General features: G+C 41.6%; 1 protein-coding gene across 1 annotated transcript in view; it reads left to right on the plus strand.

Annotated features, from left to right (window-relative positions):
* Positions 1 to 16,744, plus strand: part of LOC105532569 (interactor protein for cytohesin exchange factors 1) — a 50,505-nt gene extending 33,761 nt beyond the window's left edge. Inside the window, exons 2-3 of the mRNA XM_011970736.1 lie at positions 6,630 to 6,823; positions 14,765 to 16,744. Of these exons, the coding sequence (XP_011826126.1) occupies positions 6,630 to 6,823; positions 14,765 to 14,977 (407 nt within the window). The 3' untranslated portion in view covers positions 14,978 to 16,744. The remainder of the gene's footprint in view (positions 1 to 6,629; positions 6,824 to 14,764) is intronic.
* The last annotated feature ends 4,202 nt before the right edge of the window (positions 16,745 to 20,946 follow it).

Genomic DNA, 20,946 nt, shown 5'->3' on the forward strand with positions numbered 1-20,946 from the left:
TTCTCATTGGTTTCAAAGAACATCTTTATTTCTGCCTTCATTTCGTTATGTACCCAGTAGTCATTCAGGAGCAGGTTGTTCAGTTTCTGTGTAGTTGTGCAGTTTTGAGTGAGTTTCTTAACCCTGAATTGTAATTTGATTGCACTGGGGTCTGAGAGACAGTTTGTCGTGATTTCTATTTTTTTACATTTGCTGTGGAGTGTTTTACTTCCAATTATTTGGTCAACTTTAGAATAAGTGTGATGTGGTGCTGAGAAGAATGTATGTTCTGTTGATTTGGGGTGGAGAGTTATGTAGATGTCTGTTAGGTCTACTTGGTCCAGAGCTGAGTTCAAGTCCTGGATATCCTTGTTAATTTTCTGTCTTGTTGATCTGTCTAACATTGACTGCGGGGTGGTAAAGTCTCCCATTATTATTGTGTGAGAGTCTAAGTCTCTTTGTAGGTCTCTAAGGACTTGCTTTATGAATCTGGGTGCTCCTGTCTTGGGTGCATATATATTTAGGATAGTTAGCTCTTCTTGTTGAATTGATCCCTTTACCATATGTAATGGCCTTCTTTGTCTCTTTTGATCTTTGTTGGTTTAAAGTCTGTTTTATCAGAGACCAGGATTGCAACCCCTGCTTTATTTGCTTTGCATTTGCTTGGTAGATCTTCCTCCATCCCTTTATTCTGAGCCTATGTGTGTCTTTGCACGTGAGGTGGGTCTCTGAATACAGCACACTGGTGGGTCTTGACTCTTTATCCAATTTTCCAGTCTGTGTCTTTTAATTGGGACGTTTAGCCCATTTACATTTAAGGTTAGTATTGTTATGTGTGAATTTGATCCTGTCATTATGATGCTAGTTGTTTTTTTCACCCGTTAATTGATGCAGTTTCTTCCTAGCATTGATGGTCTTTACAATTTGGCATGTTTTTGCAGTGGCTGGTACCGGTTGTGTCTTTCCATGTTTAGTGCTTCCTTTAGGAGCTGTTATAAGGCAGGCCTGGTGATGACAAAATCTCTCAGCATTTGCTTGTCTGTAAAGGATTTTATTTCTCCTTCACTTATGAAGCTTAGTTTGGCTGGACATGAAATTCTGTGTTGGAAATTCTTTTCTTTAAGAATGTTGAATATTGGCCCCCACTCTCTTCTGACTTGTAGGGTTTCTGCCAAGAGAGATCCACTGTTTGTCTGATGGGCTTCCCTTTGTGGGTAACCCAACCTTTCTCTCTGGCTGCCCTTAACATTTTTTCCTTAATATCAACCTTGATGACTCTCACAGTTATGTGTCTCAGGGTTGCTCTTCTCAAGAAGTATCTTTGTGGTGTTCTCTGTATTTCCTGAATTTGAATGTTGACCTGCCTTGCTAGGTTGGGAAAGTTCTCCTGGATAATATCCTGAAGAGTGTTTTCCAATTTGGTTTCGTTCTCCCCGTCACTTTCAGGTACACCAGTCAAACGTAGATTTGGTCTTTTCACATAGTCCCATATTTCTTGGACGCTTCGTTCGTTTCTTTCCATTCTTTTTTCTCTAATTTTGTCTTCTTGCTTTATTTCATTAATTTGATCTTCAATCACTGATATCCTTTCTTCCACTTGATCGAATCGGCTGTTGAAGCTTGTGTATGCTTCACCAAGTTCTTGTACTGTGGTTTTCAGCACCATCAGGTCATTGAACTCTTCTCTACACTGATTATTCTAGTTAGCCATTCATCTAATCTTTTTCCAAGTATTTTAGCTTCCTTGCGATGGGTTATAACATGCTCCTTTAGCTCAGAGAAGTTTGTTATTATTGACTTTCTGAAGCCTACTTCTGTCAGCTCGTCAAACTCATTCTCCACTCAGTTTTGTTCCCTTGCTGGTGAGGAGTTGTGTTCCTTTGGAGGAGAAGAGGCACTCTGGTTTTTGGAATTTTCAGCCTTTCCACTCTGGTTTCTCCCCATCTTTGTGGTTTTATCTACCTTTGGTCTTTGATGTTCGTGACATATGGATGGGGTTTTGGTGTGGTTGTCCTTTCTGATGATGTTGATGTTATTCTTTTCTGTTTGTTAGTTTTCCTTGTAACAGATAGGTCCCTTAGCTGCAGGTCTGTTGGAGTTTGCCCTTGGGTGCACTCCAGACCCTGTTTGCCTGGGTATCACCAGCGGAGGCTGCAAAACAGCAAGTATTGCTGCCTGATCCTTCCTCTGGAAGCTTCGTCCCCGAGGGGCACCCACTTGTATGAGGTGTCTGTCAGCCCCTTCTGGGAGGCGAGGCTCCAGTCAGGCTACATGGAGGTCAGGGACCCACTTGAGGAGGTGGTCTGTCCATTATCAGAGCTCAAACGCCGTGCTGGGAGAACCACTGCTCTCTTCAGAGCTGTCAGGCAAGGACGTTTAAGTCTGCAGAAGTTGTCTGCTGCCTTTTGTTCAGATTTGGCCTGCCCCCAGAGGTGGAATCTAGAGAGGCAGTAGGCCTTGCTGAGTTGCAGTGGGCTCCACCCAGTTCAAGCTTCCCTGCTGCTTTGTTTACAGTGTGAGCATAGAACCACCTACCCAAGCCTCAGCAATGGTGAACGCCCCTACTCCTGCCAAGCTCCAGCATCCCAGGATGATATTAGATTGCTGTGCTAGCAGTGAGCAAGGCTCCATGGGTGTGGGACCCGCTGAGCCATGCATGGGAGGGAATCTCCTGGTCTGCTGGTTGTGAAGACCAGGGGAAAAGCGCAGTATTTGGATAGAAGTGTACCGTTTCTCCAGGTACAGTTACTCATGGCTTCCCTTGGCTAGGAAATGGAAATCCCCCAACCCCTTGCACTTCCCGGGTGAGGCGATGCCCCGCCCTGCTTCAGCTCGATTTCCATGGGCTGCACCCACTGTCCAACCAGTCCCAATGAGGTGAAGCAGGTACCTCAGTTGGAAATGCAGAAATCACCTGTCTTCTGCATTGATTTCACTGGGAGCTGTAGACCGGAGCGGTTCCTATTTAGCCATCTTGGAAGCAATGATAATCATTGTTACTGTGACATAATTACAAACGAATTGTTTTAGTCAAAAATATTATTTTTTCTTTTAGTGGCTCAATTGGTAAGTTGTTTTCTATCACAGTCTTTAGTAGCACAATGTAGCTACTTGGTGAACACAGAGAAATGTAAAGAAACCGTTCTATTTATCTTTGTCATACTCTTGTTCGGTTTGCTTGTTGATGTTTTTTTTGTTTTGTTTTGTTTTGGTTTTTTTCGAGACAGAGTTTCACTCTGTCACCCAAGGCTGGAGTGCAGTGGTGCAATCTCGGCTCACTGCAACCTCACTTCTGGGGTTCAAGCAAGTCTCCTGCCTCAGCCTCCGGAGTAGCTGGGATTACAGGCATCTATCACCATGCCCAGCTAATTTTTGCATTTTAAGTAGAGAAAGGGTTTCGCCATGTTGGCCAGGCTGGTCTCGAACTCCTGACTTCAAGTGATCCACCCACCTTGGCCTCCCGAAGTGCTAGGATTACAGGTGTGAGCTACCATGCCCAGCCAACATATATTCCTTAACTCAAAAATACTGTGGTATTGAAAGCTATGTGTTTTTGCTTTAATCTAAGTAGAATTCTACCTTGTTAGCTGTATTTTTTTTTAAAAGGACATGTAAAATAACTATGTGTCTTAAAACTGAAAACTCCAAGTCCTCAATCCTAATGCCCCCCTTTAGGAGTCAGATTTCTTTTCACTTAACTTCCTTAAGACTTTTCCCCAGAACTGTGGCCACGCTTAGTATTTCTGCTATGTAGCATCAGCTCTCATGACAATCTCATAAATGACTACTTTTTTATAGCTTTATTGAAATATATCTCACATATCATAACATTCACACGTGAAAGTGTACAGGTCATTGGTTTTTAGTATATTTGGAGTTGTGCAACTGTCATCACAATCTAATTTTGGAACATTTCAGCCTCACGAAAAGAAATTCCTGCACATTAACTACCATTCCCCATTCCTGCTTGTTCCCTCCCAGACCCCAGGCAATTATTATTCTAGTTTCTGTCTCTGTGGGTTCATCTAATCTGGACATTTCATATAAATGGAATCACACAATATGTGGTTTTTTGTGACTGGCTTCTTTTACTTAGCAAAATGTTTTCAGGGTTCACCCATGTTGAAGTATTGTGGACAATTGAGTACTTTATTTATTTTAATTATTGAATACTATTCTGTCACGTGCAGATGCCACATTTTATTTATCCTTTCATCAGCTGATGAACATTTAAGCTTTTTCTCACGTTTAGTCTGTTATGAATAATGCTGTTGTGAACAATGTACAATTTTTGTGTGAATATATGTTTTCAATTCTCTTGGGTATTTATGTTGGAGTGGAATTGCTGGGGCACATGCTAAACTCCATGTTTAGCACTTTGAGAAATGGACAAACTATTTTCTAAAGTGGTAACTCAATTAGCTGAGCATGGTGGCATGCACCTGTAGTCCCAGCTACTTGGGAGGCTGAGGCAGGAGAATCTAGTGAGTCCAAGGGTTCAAGCCTGCAATGAGCTATGCTTATGCCACTGCTCTCCAGCCCAGGTGACACACCAAGACCCTGTCTTTAAAAACTAAACAATAAAATAAAATAAAATAAAATAAAATAAAATAGAAGTAGCAGCTCTGTTTTACATTCCCACTAGCAATGTATGAGGATTCCAATTTACCCACATCCTCACCCACACTTACTGTTTGTCTTTTTAATTGTAGCCACCCTGGGGTTGAAGGGACATCTCATGGTGGTTTTGGTTTGCATTTCCCTCATGACTGATGATATTGAACATCTTTTCATGTGCTTATTGACAAAAGCCCACTTTTGATGTGTGCACATGGCCTGAGCCAAAAATCTTGTTGTCTTCCGATGTAGTTTTGAGTATTTTCTTCCCTTTTGTGAGACGATTTGGTTGAGAATAAAGACACTGTGCTGACGAACACTTTAACTCAGCTATGAAGTGAGTGCATCATCTTTGCTTTCTGTTTTATGAAAGAGTATTGGTGACTTTCTGGGATGGATGGGGGGCAACTAATTCTTGTGTAAAGATTTCTAATCATAGAGGAGTAAACTCTAAGGTATGTGAAGTTTGCTTGGTTTTGATGCTCCTAGGTTACCATTATATGCTTTTCTCTACCCAGTGGAGAGGCTGTTTTTCCATTTCCTCTAATGCCATACTTTCTATAGAGTCCTCTTTCAGGCTGGTTCTTTGGACAGGAAGTGAAACATATAAACATTAAGGAATATGTGGTGGAAAAATAAATCTTATTGTATTTCTTTCCCAAGCTTATTTTCAGGGAATAAAGGAATAACAGACTAACATTTTTAGTGAGAAATTACAGCAACATCAAAAGATGAAGACTTTCTTTGAATAACCTCTGTATCATTTGAGGCCCATCCAGGTGCATATGATTGAAAAGCAAACCCGGGGTAGCTTAACATGGGTAACATATTAGCTCCCATAGGCTGAGAGGGCTCCAATGGTATCATCCAATCTGTGTGTCAGAATTTTGGCTCCCATGTCATTATTCTTGGGATGCTTCCTGGAAGCTTCCAGCTCACACTATCACAACATTCAGCTTAAGAAAAAAGAGAGATTACTTATCTGATACTCCAAAGTCTTGGAACTGAGTCTCCTTGGCCCCAGATGGCCTGACCTGAGATACATGTTTATCTCTGAATCAGTGACTGTGGCCAGAATGGTGGAGCTGCCATTGGCCTCATCTAGTCCACATGGTCCCCAGTAGTTCCTATGGTGGAGTGGCTTCACTGCAGTCATGTGGGCCGAGGCTGGCAAAGTGTGGTTAGGAAGTGAGACGGAGTCTGTGTGGCAAGATGAGGAATGATCACTTTCTACTCAAAACCACAGACCACAGACAGGTTTCTTCTCTCCAAGGGTAGTTCTGGGAAGGACATTAAGCAATCATCTAGGGCAGTAGTTCTCAAACTTTAGCATGGGTATCGTTTGCTAGGGCTTATTTGTCCCACGCTCTGTATTTTAGAAGCAGATATTTTTCTACTTGCATGGGTTTAAAGATGGAGATGAATTTTGCCTCAGGATGAATCACTCCCCCACTGAGTTTCACCAGTACCTGGTTTAGATTTTTTTATATATATATATATATTTTTTTTCCACTTTTTTGATTTTTATTTATTTATTGATTTTGTGACAGAGTCTCACTCTGTAGCCCAAGCTAGAGTGCAGTGGTGTGATCTTGGCTCACTGCAACCTCCACCTCCTGGGCTCAAGTGATTCTCATGTCTCAGTCTCCCAAGTAGCTGGGACGACAGGCACACACCACCACGCCCAGCTATTTTTTTGTATTTTAGTAGACACGGGTTTTACCGTGTTGCCAAGGGTGGTCTCAGACTCCTGAGTTCAGGTGATCTGAACCATTTGAAGACAGGAGAGAGGCTTGGAATAACTCCTTCCCTGGTGCCTTCACAGGGAACATGACTCTGCAATAATAAAGTATCACAAACTGGGTGGCTTAGACAGCAAACATTTATTGTCTTTCAGTTCTGGAGAGAAGTCGGAGATGAGGGTGCCAGCAGGGCCATGCCTTAGGACCACAGTATTGAATGTTCTCTCTCTGATTTTTTTTTACTGGGTTAATTGTTATTGCTTTCTTTCTTTCTTTCTTTTTTTCAAATAGAAGAGATAAAAGTGTCCGAAGATGACGAAATGGAGAAGCTGTACAAATCGTTAGAGCAAGCTAGTCTATCTCCTCTTGGGGACCGGCGGCCTTCAACTAAAAAGGAGTTGAGAAAATCCTTTGTTAAGCGGTGTAAAAATCCATCTATAAACGAGAAACTCCACAAAATCCGAACATTGAATAGCACATTAAAGGTAACAAAATTTCAAATTGTGGATGAACTCTATGGATGTGGGGCAAGGAATGGCTAGTTCTGCAAAGAGATTCTTGCTAATCACAGCGTGTTTGTGTGGGTGCAAGGAAGGGCCGTAAATGTAAATATAATCTTTATAGGGTAAGATGACCTTGACATTCTTAAAACACTAGGACATTCACACGGTAGCGCCCAAGGCAGTTTTTCACAATAGGCCTTGATTTTTGCATTCACTCTGGTATAAAATTTCAAATTTTAAACTTCTAGACAACAAGGACCATGCATAATTTTTTTGGTAACCCTTATACTTAGCACAGTACCTGGTTCAATAAATGTTGATGAGAGACAGAGACCATCAACTGGTGAGACTAAACAGTCGTATAAATAAGATCTCGAGTTTTCATCTGATTCATGCAAGGTGCCATTCTTCAGGACTACATCCGGAAGAAAATGTCGACTTCAGCTGCATCAAAGATGTAGTGATTGTCAGCTGTGGGCATTGCAGCCAAGGAGCACCGTGAGAGCCCGACAGTGGGAAGTACACACTCTGTGGTAATAGACCAGCAGATGTTTTCACAATGGGAATAAGGGACAGTGTACAGGAAGTACTGAAGCTATTTTCAGAGCCTCCCTGAGCTGAAATGGTTCTTCATAACAAAAGTGTCCTGCTTTCACATTTAGATTATAGCATGAACAGGTGGAGGCTAGGATACTTTGTCGAATAGTCCTGATTTAGCAGACGATTTATCTGAAAAGCTTTGATAAAATCTGTAAGTGAATTTTGTTTTGTCTATGGCCTTTGGCATTAAGAACTTGAGTCATTTTTCAGGAAGAAAAGTCAGCAATTGAAAGGACAAGGCTACAAAGGCAGGCTGAGTGGCTCTTAGTCAGGCGTCCCAGTTAGTCAGTAGAACATCTGAACACCCTAAAAGGCTGCAAAAATGAGGCTGGAATGGAAAAAGAAAAATGAATTTTAATTATACGAAGAGAATACAAATGCAGAGAAATTCACTCTTATTTAATATTAACATTTTTATTGATAATAAAAGATATCACTGGCCGCCATTTCACAGTATGTACAAAGCTGATGACTATGTTTGATTATTCAATGTAATATGTCATCGTGTATTGAGATTTTACTGTCTTCTTTGTCTGTGATAGCTGATATGAGTGAGTAAAGTTTTCACTGAGCAAGTGTTTCCTGACTCTTACTATGTACCAGCCACTACTCTAGGTGACTGGGACCACTGAATGGACTCTACTGGGTGTAGAAACAGAGGAAAACAAATACATGATTGAAATGAAGTGCAAAAATACTACGATTGAGATGTGCTCAGGGTGCTTTGGTGGCCTGAGGGGGAAAGTGACTCACTGGGGGCATTAGAAACACTGTCACGAAGTCCATGAGTCAGGAAGAAATGAATAACAAGAGAAGGACATTCAAGGAAGTGGAACGTCTGTCAACGGATAATAAGCTGTCGTCCATGTTGGGAGAAGCAGGAAGTAGAGGCCAAGGAGAGCATGTGCATTTTGAGTCATTAGTAGAAGGAAAAAGGCTGTGGCCTCAGGCCTTCCACAGGGCAGCAGACTCAGGATTTTAGATCTTTACAGGCACCATGCCCTCACCTGGCCACTGTGGGGCCAAGTTTGTGAAAAGAGTTAGTGTTACCATTCACTATGGGTCTCTGTGACCTTGTGCTCTCCATGCAGTATGACCATGTCACTGGTGAATTCAGCAGCTTTTGCTTTTCTGTCAGTGTATCAGTTATCCAGTGCTAGGCAACAAATTAGCCCAAAGCTTAGCAACTTCCAACAATCAGCATTTATTATTTCAAAGTGTCTGTGGCCAGGAATCTGGGTGTGGCTTGGTGAAATGCCTCTGCCCCCAGGTCTCTCACAAGGCTGTGATCAGGGTGTCAGGTGGGGCTGCATTCATTCCTCCATGGAGAGGGATCAGTTTCTAAACCCTTGCACGTAGTCATTGGCAGGATTCAGCTCCTTTCAGGTTGTTGGACTGAGGGTCTCAGTTGCTTTCTGGCTGTTGGCCAGAGGCTACCCTCAGTTCCTTGCCATGTGGGCTTCTCCATAGGGCAGGTCACAACTTGGAAACTGGCTTCTTTCAGAGCAAGCAACACAGTGAGAGTAAGTGAGTGAGATGGGTTATAACCTAGTGGCAGTAATGACATCACATTACTTTTGCAGCATTCTATTCAGTAGAAGCAAGTCATTAGGTCATCTCGTCTTCAGGGAGGAGATTACACAAGGCCTTGAATACCAGGAAGCAGAGAAGATTAGGGGCCCGATCAGGGCTGCCTGCCCCACCCAGCTGGGGAACTGCTCTCTCTGGACATTTGTGGGAAGCAACTCTTTCCATAGATCCCTTAGGCTTCCCCAAAGTGTAGTGCTGGGGGCTGATGAAATACAACACGACCCATGTCATGCAGTCCTATTAACCTCAGGAAGTAAGAGGATATGCTGATGTGGAAATTGGTCTTGCTGAAGAAGCCAAACAAAAGCAAAGCACGTCAACCTATTCAAAGGAGAGAGAGAACTTGGTACATGTGTGCATGTTCATATTGGAAGGGTATAATAATTACTTCTAATTGTTTTTAAAATTCAAAGCAGTCAAGAGAGTGGTTGCCTTTGAGGAAGAGGAGAGGATGGGACTGAGAGGGGATGTGAATGGAGCTTCTGAGTGCTGGCTGCGGGTCCTTCTGTGACCTCGATAGTAGTTGTATGGAAGTGTTTATTTTGTGATAATTCTTTAAGCACATTTTTTCTATTTGTGCACTTCTCTCTGAGTATTATGTATTGCACAGAGAATATATCACACACAGAGGAAATGTTTATTTTTTAAAAGCTTCAAAGTAGGAGTGTGGACAAGCAAAGACAACAGATTTCATGCAGAAACAAGGAAACTGTTTTAACAATAATGTTTATATTTGCCATAGGCGCATTCCGTAAATAAGAAAAATCCCTGCACTGGGATAGTGCTGGAATGAACGCACTTCAGGGAAATTCTTCTAGGAAGTTGAGCGAACTTCCAAGTTGACCTTGAGCAAAAGTTGATCGTATTATGTTGTACACGAAATACATATATTTAGGAATTTCTAACAGCTCACCGTTCACTGACTTTTGGCTAAGCCTGTTTTTATTTTAAAATAAATTATTAATGGAATGATTAATGGGTCCAACTGAAACTCTCTCTGAGTTACTCTGACCTATGTCACAAGAGCGGTGAACCTCCTCTTCCCATAGCTGCTCTGGTAGAACACATTTCCAAAGCTTAGGTCTTGAGTCAAGCCACGCACTGACTATTTGGAGTAAAAACTGAAAGTACAGCATTCTCTCTTTCATGATATTTTTGGAATCCCTGCCAAACCTTGCTTGCCTGCCAGAAAGCAGAGCGGATGTTGTGAAAGCAGTTCAAAGCCCTCCCAAAGCCTCCTGCGCCATCCAGGAGAAGCTGGGCTGCTGGACGAGGCCCAGCCCCAGGGTGCCCGGTGTAGGAAGGAGCATGGAAGGTTCTGTTGTTGTCATTAATTTCCTTCTTCTGTATTATTGTCTACATTTTTTTTTCTTTCATCCGTGAAAGAACTAACACAGATTTGAGCCAAATGGTAAAAAATTTGAACTGCTTAGAGCCAAAAGCCACATGAGAAGTGTCAGCTTAATGCCCAAAATTGAAGAGACCCTTTTCTAAAAATTTTATTAGATGTAAAAGAAGGGTTAATTCATGTTTGCTTTTTCAAAGTCAATTTCCCTGATTTTTATTAACCTTCAAAGATCTTATTTAGTTTTTTAATATAAAAAATTAGGATCTTCCTCTGAAGCAGATGTCTAAATTTCTTTAGAACAAAATAAAACTCTTTAAATAACTTTACATTAATAGCACTATGGTGATAGCAGAGGAAGAAAGCTTTTTTTTTTTTTTTGGAAAAGTTGTTTTGGAAGCGTAGATATTGAAAACTCAGAGAGAAGAAATATGCTCTTTTGGCCCTGTCTAACTTTCTATAAACAATCCATCTGCTTTCCTACTGCACCATTTTTTCTACATTTTGGAAGGAAGGTTTCGTATCTTTATCCATCTATATGTCTATCTTCTGTCTGTCTGTCTCTATCTATCTATCTATCTAATGGCCTATCTATCTATCTATCCAGCTATTGATCTATAAATCTATCTATATCTACTTTATTTGTTTAATGGAAAGGATTTCCTCAGACTCCAAATAGGGTCCAGAATGCAAAAGAGAATAAAAAGCAAATGGGTAATTCATTTATTCATTTATTTCTTATTTTATATATTCATTTTTTCAACAAGTATTCGGCAGATGTCTACATGTGTCAGTCATTCTTTCAGGCACTTGGGGCTATATAGCAGTGGGCATATGAGACAAAAGGCCTGCCTTCAGGAAGCTTATGTTTTAGTAGGAGAATAAACAAGCATAATTGACTATTAAGTTTTATAATATAATAAGTGATGATAGATTTGATAAAGAATAGAAAAGAGAGGGGATATAAAATATTGAGGAATTGATATTTAAATAGGAAAGACGTGAAAGGCCTCCTTGAAAGACATAATTGGTATAAAATCTGAAAAAGGAAAGGGAATGAGGCTTGAGGTTTTCTGAGGCCAAAAATGCAAACACCTTGGGGCAGGAGTGTGCCTAGGGCATTTAAGGAAGAGCAGGGAGGTCAGGGTAGCTGTGATGTAGTGGGGATGGAGCATGGGGAGAGTAGCAGTGTGCCAGGGACACGGGGATTCGAGCCACTGAGGACCTCATTGCCATTGCAAACACCAGCTTCTACTTGGAGTAAGACAGTGACCCTCTGGAAGGTTCTGAACAGAGGGATGGCATGCTTTGTGTCATGTTTGAAGGTAGAATCATCAGGCTTTGCTGGTGGATTGGGTGTGATAGAAGGAGTCAAAAATGACTCCAGTGTTTGCCCTGAGCAGCTGGAAAGACGGAGTTACCATTAAGTGCTTTGTGGAAGACTACGTTAGGAATAGGGTTTGGTGTGTATTGGAAGTTAGTGGGTTGGGTGGGGATGAAGAGAATAAGAGGAACTTAGCTTTAGATATGTTATTTTTGAGATGCCTTTTAGGGATTGATGTGGAACTACTGAAGAGGAAGTTTAGACAAATGATGGTGGAGTCCAGGGGAGAAGTAAGGAGAGATATAAATTTGGGACCCTCAGCACATAGGAGAGTGGGAGAGATTACATGTGATTACCAAGAGCATGAACATAGATAGAGCAGAGAAGAGCATACAAGCTGGTGCTCTAGAACACTCCAGTGAGAAGAGGTGGCATGATGAGGAGGAACCAAAAACCAAGGTGAGAGTAAGTAGCAATTGTGGGACAAGAAAAATCAGGAGAATGTGTCACAGGAGCACAATGACGAAAGTGTTCAAGAAGGAGGAGTAGTCAATAGGTTTAGGTGCTGCTGATAAATAAGTTGAAGTTGGATCATTGGTTTAACATTGATTTAATGGATTATGGATTTAACAACATGGAGGTCACTGATGGTCTTCACAAGAGCAGTTTTGGTGAACGGTGGGGGCCAAAGCCTGGTGGGACTGAATCTATGAAGAATGGGCCATTGGAGACAGGGAGAAAGTGGAGCATTAGCTGGACAGGGATTTGGGGGCAGAGACGAATTTTAAGATGGAAGAAATAACAGTGAACATGTATACTAGTGAAACTGCTGGAGGGGATCTGGGAAGTTGGTGAGTCACAGGAGAGAAGATAATTGCTGGGATGAATTTCTCGAGTAGGAGAGTTGGGGCCATTGTACCCAAGTGGATGGACTGGGCTTTGCTAGGAGCACAGATGCTCCGTCTTTGTGAACAGGGCGGAAGGCAGCATATATTTGTATCCATGTAGTTCATGGGCAATAGGCACTTGGGAGAAGTGCTCTTCTGATGGCTTCCGTTTCCTCAAAAAAGAGACAGCAAGGCCATCAGCTGTGAGTGAGGATGAGAGAGGGGGTTTGAGATGAGAAGAGGTTTTGAAATAGTTATTTGGGAGACTGCCAGAAAAGGGATGTGAAAGTGTGATGACCGGAGAGTAGTGAAAATCCACTTGCTGGTAGTGGTTGTGAAGTTTTAGCTTCACACATGTTTTCCTGGGTATAGTCAAAAAGGGTGGTTCAATCACATGCATTAGTTGAATGTCCACATGGCACTTGGCATTGTGTTAGGTGCAGGGAATACAGGGATGAAGGAAATGTTTCTTGTCATCTTCTTTAAGCTTTAGAAGAGGGGCCATGACTTATCCGTAAATACCTAAATGTACATTGGTAAGTTCTCAGAGGGCTTCACTGGAAGGCACGAGAACATAAACGCTTAAAAGCTCATCAGTCCAATTTTGGGGGTGCGGGGGAGGTTTCCTTTATAATGTGATGCCTCAGGGGAGTAAGATTTACGGGTTATGAAAAATTGGGTGGGCCGGGCGCAGTGGCTCACGCCTGTAATCCCAGCACTTTGGGAGGTTGAGGCGGGTGTATCACTTGAGGTCAGGATTTTGAGACCAGCCTGGCCAACATGGCAAAACCCTGTCTCTACTAAAAATAGAAAAATTAGCTGGGTGTGGTGGCGCATGCCTGTAATCCCAGCTACTCAGGAGGTTGAGGCAGAAGAATCGCTTGAACCTGGGAGGCGGAGGTTGCAGTGAGCTGAGATCAGGCCACTGCTTTCCAGCCTGGGCAACAGAGTGAGACTGTCTCAAAAAAAAAAAAAAAAAAAAGAAAAAAGAAAAAAGAAAAGAAAAGAATTGCGTAAAGAAAAATTGGAAAGTGTTCTCTGTAAAAGAAACTCTAGAAATTAGAGTTTATCAGGTGAAGAAAGGCAAGGAAGAGTCTCCATGTGGCACAACCACACGGAGGTGTGAGCTAGTGTTGTGTGGGTGAGAAAATGCACGCCAGTACATTAGACTGGAAAGTCAGAAGGAAGCAGAGTATCAACAAATGGTGCCAATGCAGGTGAAGAGCCTTTGGTGTAAGGAGATCCATGAGGGGGACTCGGCATCTCGATGCCTCCTTGCTCTGCTAAGTGGAGGTGGAGTTGATGTGGGCACTGGAGGCAGTGGTCTTGCTCAGGAGGCTGTGTCAGCAGATCAGGTGTGATACACTGAACTGGATATCCACTCTTAGGACTATGGTCAGGGATAGAGAAAACAGGCATAGATTTGAGATACAATTGTCAGGGCTGAATATTTGTTTTTAATATGGAGGATGAACATCTTATTTTTACTCCATTCCTTGTCTATAGAAAACTCTAAGCTGAGCTAGACATTTCAGAAATGTGTGTCATTGGTTACAGAGGAGGCAGAGTGGAATAGCACCAATAGGTTGTTTATTAATATTATTGGAATACATACTGTTTTGATGGAAGGTTAGTAGCCTCTTCTTTGACTAGAAAGATGACCTGTGTATTTAGTCTGTGTATATTAATTAAATTAATGGGATTTATTAAAATAAAGATAATTTAATAAAATCTTAAAAGATATATTTTATGTTGCCTCATGTCCTAGGTAAAGTGTTACGTTCCAGTTTTACTTAGCGAAGTTTGAATAGTCAATGAAATGCTAATACCTTCAGTGATAAGTTTTAGGAGGCATGAGTCCCACACCAAGGTAGAATTGTTACTGCAGTGTGGAATAATGGATTGATCAGGGAAAGGCACCATAGAAGACCTTTGCTATATGTCTAGCTCTTCCACCAACTCTTGGGTGGGATACTTCACTTCTTTGCGGCTAGCATATGCAAACAAATGTCATATCTGTTAGGCTTGATGCGGGAATTAGAATATGAACGTGCAAAAATGCTTTGGTAATTTTATGTGAATGTATATGTGTACTTGTAAAAGAGTTGCTAAAGATGGTTTATGTAAATTAAGACACTCTCAACATCCCCCCTTCCCCTTTTTTTCTACTCGCACAGTGTAAAGAACATGATCTGGCCATGATTAACCAGTTGCTGGATGACCCGAAGCTGACAGCCAGGAAATACAGAGAGTGGAAAGTCATGAACACCCTGCTGATCCAGGACATCTATCAGCAGCAGCGGGCTTCGCCTTCCCCTGATGACACTGATGACACCCCCCAGGAACTCAAGAAATCACCTTCTTCTCCCTGTGTTGAAAATTCCATTTGAGACACAAAGTCAGGGTTTTATCCTCTTATATTTTATCACGAGCAACTCTTCAAGATATTGCAAAAGCTTACATTTTTCCTTAAAAGGAAAACTGAATCCCAGTCCTTCAAGCATCAGCTTCCCATCTAAAGATGCACCTTACATGAAGATAATCACCAAATACACCAGGGCTCCTCATTCCAGTCGTAACGCATCCATTGAGACTGGAATGATTGAGTTCAGTTGAAAGGCGTTTTTTGTGTTCCTACTGGGAGCTCACGGTGATGCAGGGCTCTAGGAGGGATGTGAGAAATGTCTGTCCTGTTCCTTGCTCTCCAGAGAATGCTATGGACGAAAATCAAATTTTACCAGGAATAATTGTCCATGAAAACATTCTGTTTTTCAAAAGAAGAATGTACATATGCCACTTGGCTGGGAAGCTGTGTGGTCCAAATCACTTTTTGAGTGGAGGAATGTTTTCCATAGCAGTTGCAGGGCAAAAATTCCTTGCCTTTGGTATAGAATGGTGGTGACTTTTCCACGTGTTGGGAAATACCTGATAGACAGTGGCGTGTGGGAGAGCTGAAGGAGGAGGCGTGTTCCATATTCCACTCACTCAAAGGACAGCTTAGTGTTTTCACACTTTGTGCAGGTTAGGGGATCTGATTAATGTTTCCTTTCCTTACAACAGCTAGAGAAAACATCTCATCACAATTGGCGACCTCTACTCCCTTCGAACTTTCCTACTCAACGGTAGGAGATAGTAATATGTCCAGCAAAGAATGTCTACTGCTGTTGTCCTTGGCTGTGATCCCTATACATAGTGTGAATTTATATCCAGATTTCCCAGGATCAATATTGACAAGATGACTTTGGCATCTGAATTGTTTTAATATCTTTACTCAAAAAAAAAAAAAAAACACACAAAAAACAAAAACAAAACAAAAACCCACCGAAACAACAAAGGAGTTAAACATGATGGTTTTATTTTTGTATGTTTATATGTCACTTGTGTGCTATGTGAATAGCTATCTATGTTTGTTATTTAAATATATTTATAGAAGTTCAAATTACTAGTGTTTTAAAAGATGATATACTATTATATATTGTGCTTAGTATATATTTGATGAGTCTAGACTTTTTTGCTTGAGAAAAATAGAAATACTGTTGATTCACTGGTGTTACGATGTTGCACTATAATGTCTGAGGAATGCTCAGGAAATCTTGTGGGAAAAAAATGGGGCATGCATTCATAATTTTTCTTTTTCTTCCCCACCCCAAACCCCATGAGCTCTTACATTTAGATTTCTATCTCTTGTCAGTCACTCTTTTAACCAGAAAAGGATTTTCATCTTAGATTATCCTTTCTATTAAATAAACTTTAAGCTTTGCGCCATTTATGCCTGCAAACCTTAGATCAAAGGCAACACAACTAATGTCATCTTTTCATTAAAGACTAATAGAAATTTGGAAATCACTGTGGTAAAGAGAGCTCATAGAGAAACAATATGAAAGTCTTCCCTTACTAATCACCATGAATATTTCTCATCATAGGAATAACCACAACCCACCGAGTACCCATGTTGGCCCTGCCTACCCGTAACAAATTGTTGACATAACCTATTTTGTTTTATAGCTTCAAAGTGTGGCTTGACATTCAAATGGAAGAAACCACTCGAATTATATCTGCAAACAAAATGGAAATAGTTATTTCCCCAAGCTTTACTAAGAAGCTTTAATACTCTGTAAACAAACAAACAAACAAAGAAACAGAAAACAACCTTAGCATTAAGAAATAAAAATAAAAAACAAGAAGCTACTAGAAGCTTCTCTAAGATAAGAGGCCAGGCCAATCAGTTTGGCCCAGCAAACATGTGGGTACTTCTCCACCTAGGGAAGCTAGTGAAGATGAGTTTGACCTGTGGTGACCTGACGGAGGGAACATTCGGATCCTCAGATTGCACCCTGATGCCCTGGTCTGGGAGAGCAGTGCTTTAACCTTTTGGCCCTGGAAACTACTGATTCTTTCTGTGATTAGCAGATACTAGAAGGGAAATTATTTAGGATTGGCAATGTAAAGAGTATTGAAGGAACGGCAAATAACAATAGCAGAAATAACAGTGTGACACAAAGTACCTTTCCATTTATTTTTCTTTGGTTTGCAACACCAACCTGTAGACTTCCAGTTTTTCTTAAATTGAAGAGCTCCAGACACTTTTGAGCAGGGTTTGTGAATACCTTCGAATGCTTTCCTTTGGCTTCTCTTGAAGACATATTTCCCCAGCCTTTCAATGTAAACTCCTTTAGTACCATTCAAACTTAAAGGCAAAAAAGATCCCTGGGATTACATAGCCAAGGCTTAAAGTTATTTGTCAAAGATATGTCAAGAACGTTAGCCTAGAAGTTTTCGCTTTGCTAGTTAAAGCTGACTGCAGAGCTTCCCAAAGTGAAAGCAAAACTGAACTTCACAATTTTGCACCTGGCTTTCTGGAGCCCCATTGCCTGCTCATTCGTGTTTTTCCCCCTGTAAATTCTTTTGCTTTTGACCAGGTTGTACTCCAAAGTAGGGCTGCTTCTGTGAGTTCTCAGCCTAGGCTGTGGACACTAAGACGTGGGTGGGGAGATAGACAGGAGTGAGAGGGAGAGTGGATGACACTTGCCATGACACTCAATGTAGGAAGGCTTGGGCTTCTCTCTCGGCCTCATGCCACTTTTCTGGTCCAAAGAATATTGGGAAAACTGGATTACTTTCAGCATATTTCTTGAGACTAGGTCATCTCTGAAATGCATGGCGTAGTTTCATGGAGTCCAAGGGCCAACTCCTATACCCAGTTCTACAGTGTCTGTGAACTGTGGAATGAGAGAGAAAACCATGGCTGCTCAGGAAGGAAGTGGAGAACCTCTCAGCACACGTAGATCCAAATCTGTGGCACCTGCTAAAGATTAGGATTTGGAGAGGACTCCTCTTTGGGGTTGTGAAGAGGACCTTTTCCCTCTATTGTTAGCGTGTAGATCCAGAACGGAGCCTGATGGGATGCCCTCACTGGTTAATACATTGCAAATAGACATGCTAGGCCCTGCATTGGAAGGGCCTCTGTTGCTTTAAAGAATTCTTAGCTTTGCCACAAGAGCTCAAATCTCAGAGTAGGATCAAAGGCCTAGAAAGACTCCTAAAGTATAGGATTACAAAGACTCCAGGAAGCGTAAGAAAGAGATTGTGTCTGGAGTCAGATTTCAATGTGAAACCCATGCCTTATATTTACACAGCACTTTGTAGTTTGCAAATGGGTGTGTTTTCAGCCCCCTCCCGCTGCCCCACGCCCTACGTGAGATGATTGTGGATTATTACAGTGAAGTGCCTGGCCCAGAGCCCCAAGTGGTAAAGCGGGAACTTGAGTCTCAGGACTCCCAGCGGCTCTCTGCCCTTTCCCTTCTCTCCGCCCCCCACCTTGCTTCACCTGTTACCTTGTTAAGTTGCTGTTGGCACACAACCCACTAGGAAACCAAGAAGTTTGACTGGAGTGTGTGTTTCACTGCACTGGGTTCAGCATAGGGCCGGCCCTGGTGGCTGTTAGGCTACATTCTCCGTTTGAAACGTAAGGGGCCCTCTGTGCTTGAGCACAGTCTCCTCCTAATGGCCCTGCCTCAACCTGCTGCCGGGCTGTCTGTGGATTGAGTTTTCACCTAATCATGCTGTGTTTCCTTTCCTTTCTTTCTGTACGTTAGACTACTTGGGAAGTGCTGTGAGATCCTTGGATGAAAAACATGTATTTAAAGAAATGAAGAGTGTTTATTTTGTTTGCTTTTTGAGGCATGTGCTGTCAGATGTCAGAGACCCCAGTTAGTGAATAGAGGTTGGTCCTTTGACCTTCTTCTCTTAATTGCTTTTCATGTAATCATGATAATTTACTCAGGTAGCACTGCAGTCACAAACAATGTCACAGAAACAGATTCAAAGAAAAAATGTTTTTAAGTCTTGAAAAGAAGTGCTATTCAAATTTAAGCCATGTTTAAATTCGTAGGTACATTATCTCTTAGTAAGAAAGACTTTTTTTTTTAGACGGAGTCTCACTCTATTGCCCAGGCTGGAGTGCAGTGGCGCAATCTCAGCTCACTGCAACCTCTGCCTCCCGGGTTCAAGTGATTCTCCTGCCTCAGCCTCCCGAGTAGCTGGGACTACGCCCAGCTAATTTTTATATTTTTAGTAGAGACCGGGGTTTACCATGTTGCCCTGGCTGGTTTCAAACTCCTGACCTCAGGTGATCCGCCTGCCTCTGCCTCCCAAAGTGCTAGGATTACAGGCGTGAGCCACCACCCTCGGCCGAAAGACAGTATTTTGATAGAGCCACATACATGATTTAATGAGTAATGTTAAGTACAGAAAAGCTGCCGTATCCACATAAAGTTTTAGGGGGCATTTGTTCTTCAGTCTAACAAGAATATGATATCCGATTGTGGTTTTCCAATTTATTTCTCTTCCAGTTTTTTTTTGTATACCTCACAGGAGAAATCGAGTCCTAGAACTGGGAGATGACTGCCTTGCCCAGGGTTTTGTAATACATAGTTGAAAACAAAAGCCCCTGAAACTAAATGTTTGCAGCCTGTATGAAATGGACTGTGGAAGGCGGGTAATTTCTCTCCTCACAGAAAGCCACTCGTCTCCTTGAATGAGACACTGAGCAGACATACGTTTCTCTGTGTCGTGGAGCCGGGAAACATTCCCTTGCCTCTTCAGCACATCTCAGTTCTTCCCCACATGACCCCAGAACCACTTAGAAAACATTGAAATGGATTCTTCATTGAAAGAAGCTTTATAGTTCTCTTGCTGTAAGGATACTTAACTGCTCTGTATTTGACTTTTTTTTTTTTTTTTTTAACCTTTAGCCCAAAAAGGAAGTGTGCCCCATGGAAACAGCAAATGCCGTAAAATAAAAACCAGGAGTTTTAATCGCCATATATTTTAATGTGCTTGCATGATGGGAATGTGACGTTTAGCACTGCATGGTGTTTGGGGGCAAGATATTAATGTGGAAATCTTAGCTTAAGTTTTTCTGTGCTCTCATCCTGTGTCAGCTACCCCTCTGAACTGAAAAAAGAGGCATGGCTCATTTCTCTCCTGCTTTATGTTTTTGAGGTTGACTTGTAAGATAAAAATAAAAATAAGAAAAACAATATATATCTAGTAAAATGACATGAAAAAAAAAGTTGAAATATACTACTGGTGTTCATTTTCTGTCCTGCAGTGTTGCCTTCTCAAAGAAATAAACATGTGGCTGGGAAGTGTTTAATGGCTGCGTTTTGATCGTCTACAAAGGCTACAGTGCCCTCTGGTGGCAGTCATCAAAATCGCTTCTAGACTCTAGATTTGTTTTTATTTTTAAATAACAGATCTAATTATTTTGGAAATCTATTTAAACAATAACCGATGTGATCTTTTCCAGTGGTTCTCAAGTTACAGGTTTATTAATACAATGATATTTAGATTTTTCAAAAATTGCCTATGGACCACTAAATTTGACTTGCACATTATATTATTATTATTTCTAGGCACCCATATTTTGTTCAAAAAATTTAAAAAATTTGCATATTATAAAAGTTACAAACTGTGATGCGCAAGCTCCTTAAAACATGTGAGATATTTATTTGAAAATGAACAAAGAAAATGATGAAATAGCCTAATATATTGCCTTTCTTTTGGATCCACTGATCAGAGGGAATCAGGCTGCATTTGAACTCATTCATGCTCCTTGACTGCTGTCTACACACACAGAGTTTTCATTTTGTTCCTCGTTCTCTCCCAGTTCTCACCTCACAAGCCAAGCTCACCTTCTGTTTCTTTGTCCTGCCACCACCAAATATTTCTAGGCTCCTACATGGAAGCAGTAAAAATTATTTTAGACCGGCCGGGCGCGGTGGCTCAAGCCTGTAATCCCAGCACTTTGGGAGGCCGAGACGGGCGGATCACGAGGTCAGGAGATCGAGACCATGCT

The sequence above is a fragment of the Mandrillus leucophaeus genome, unplaced genomic scaffold, assembly GCF_000951045.1.
Source record: "Mandrillus leucophaeus isolate KB7577 unplaced genomic scaffold, Mleu.le_1.0 Scaffold1209, whole genome shotgun sequence".
Taxonomy (NCBI): Eukaryota; Metazoa; Chordata; class Mammalia; order Primates; family Cercopithecidae; genus Mandrillus; species Mandrillus leucophaeus.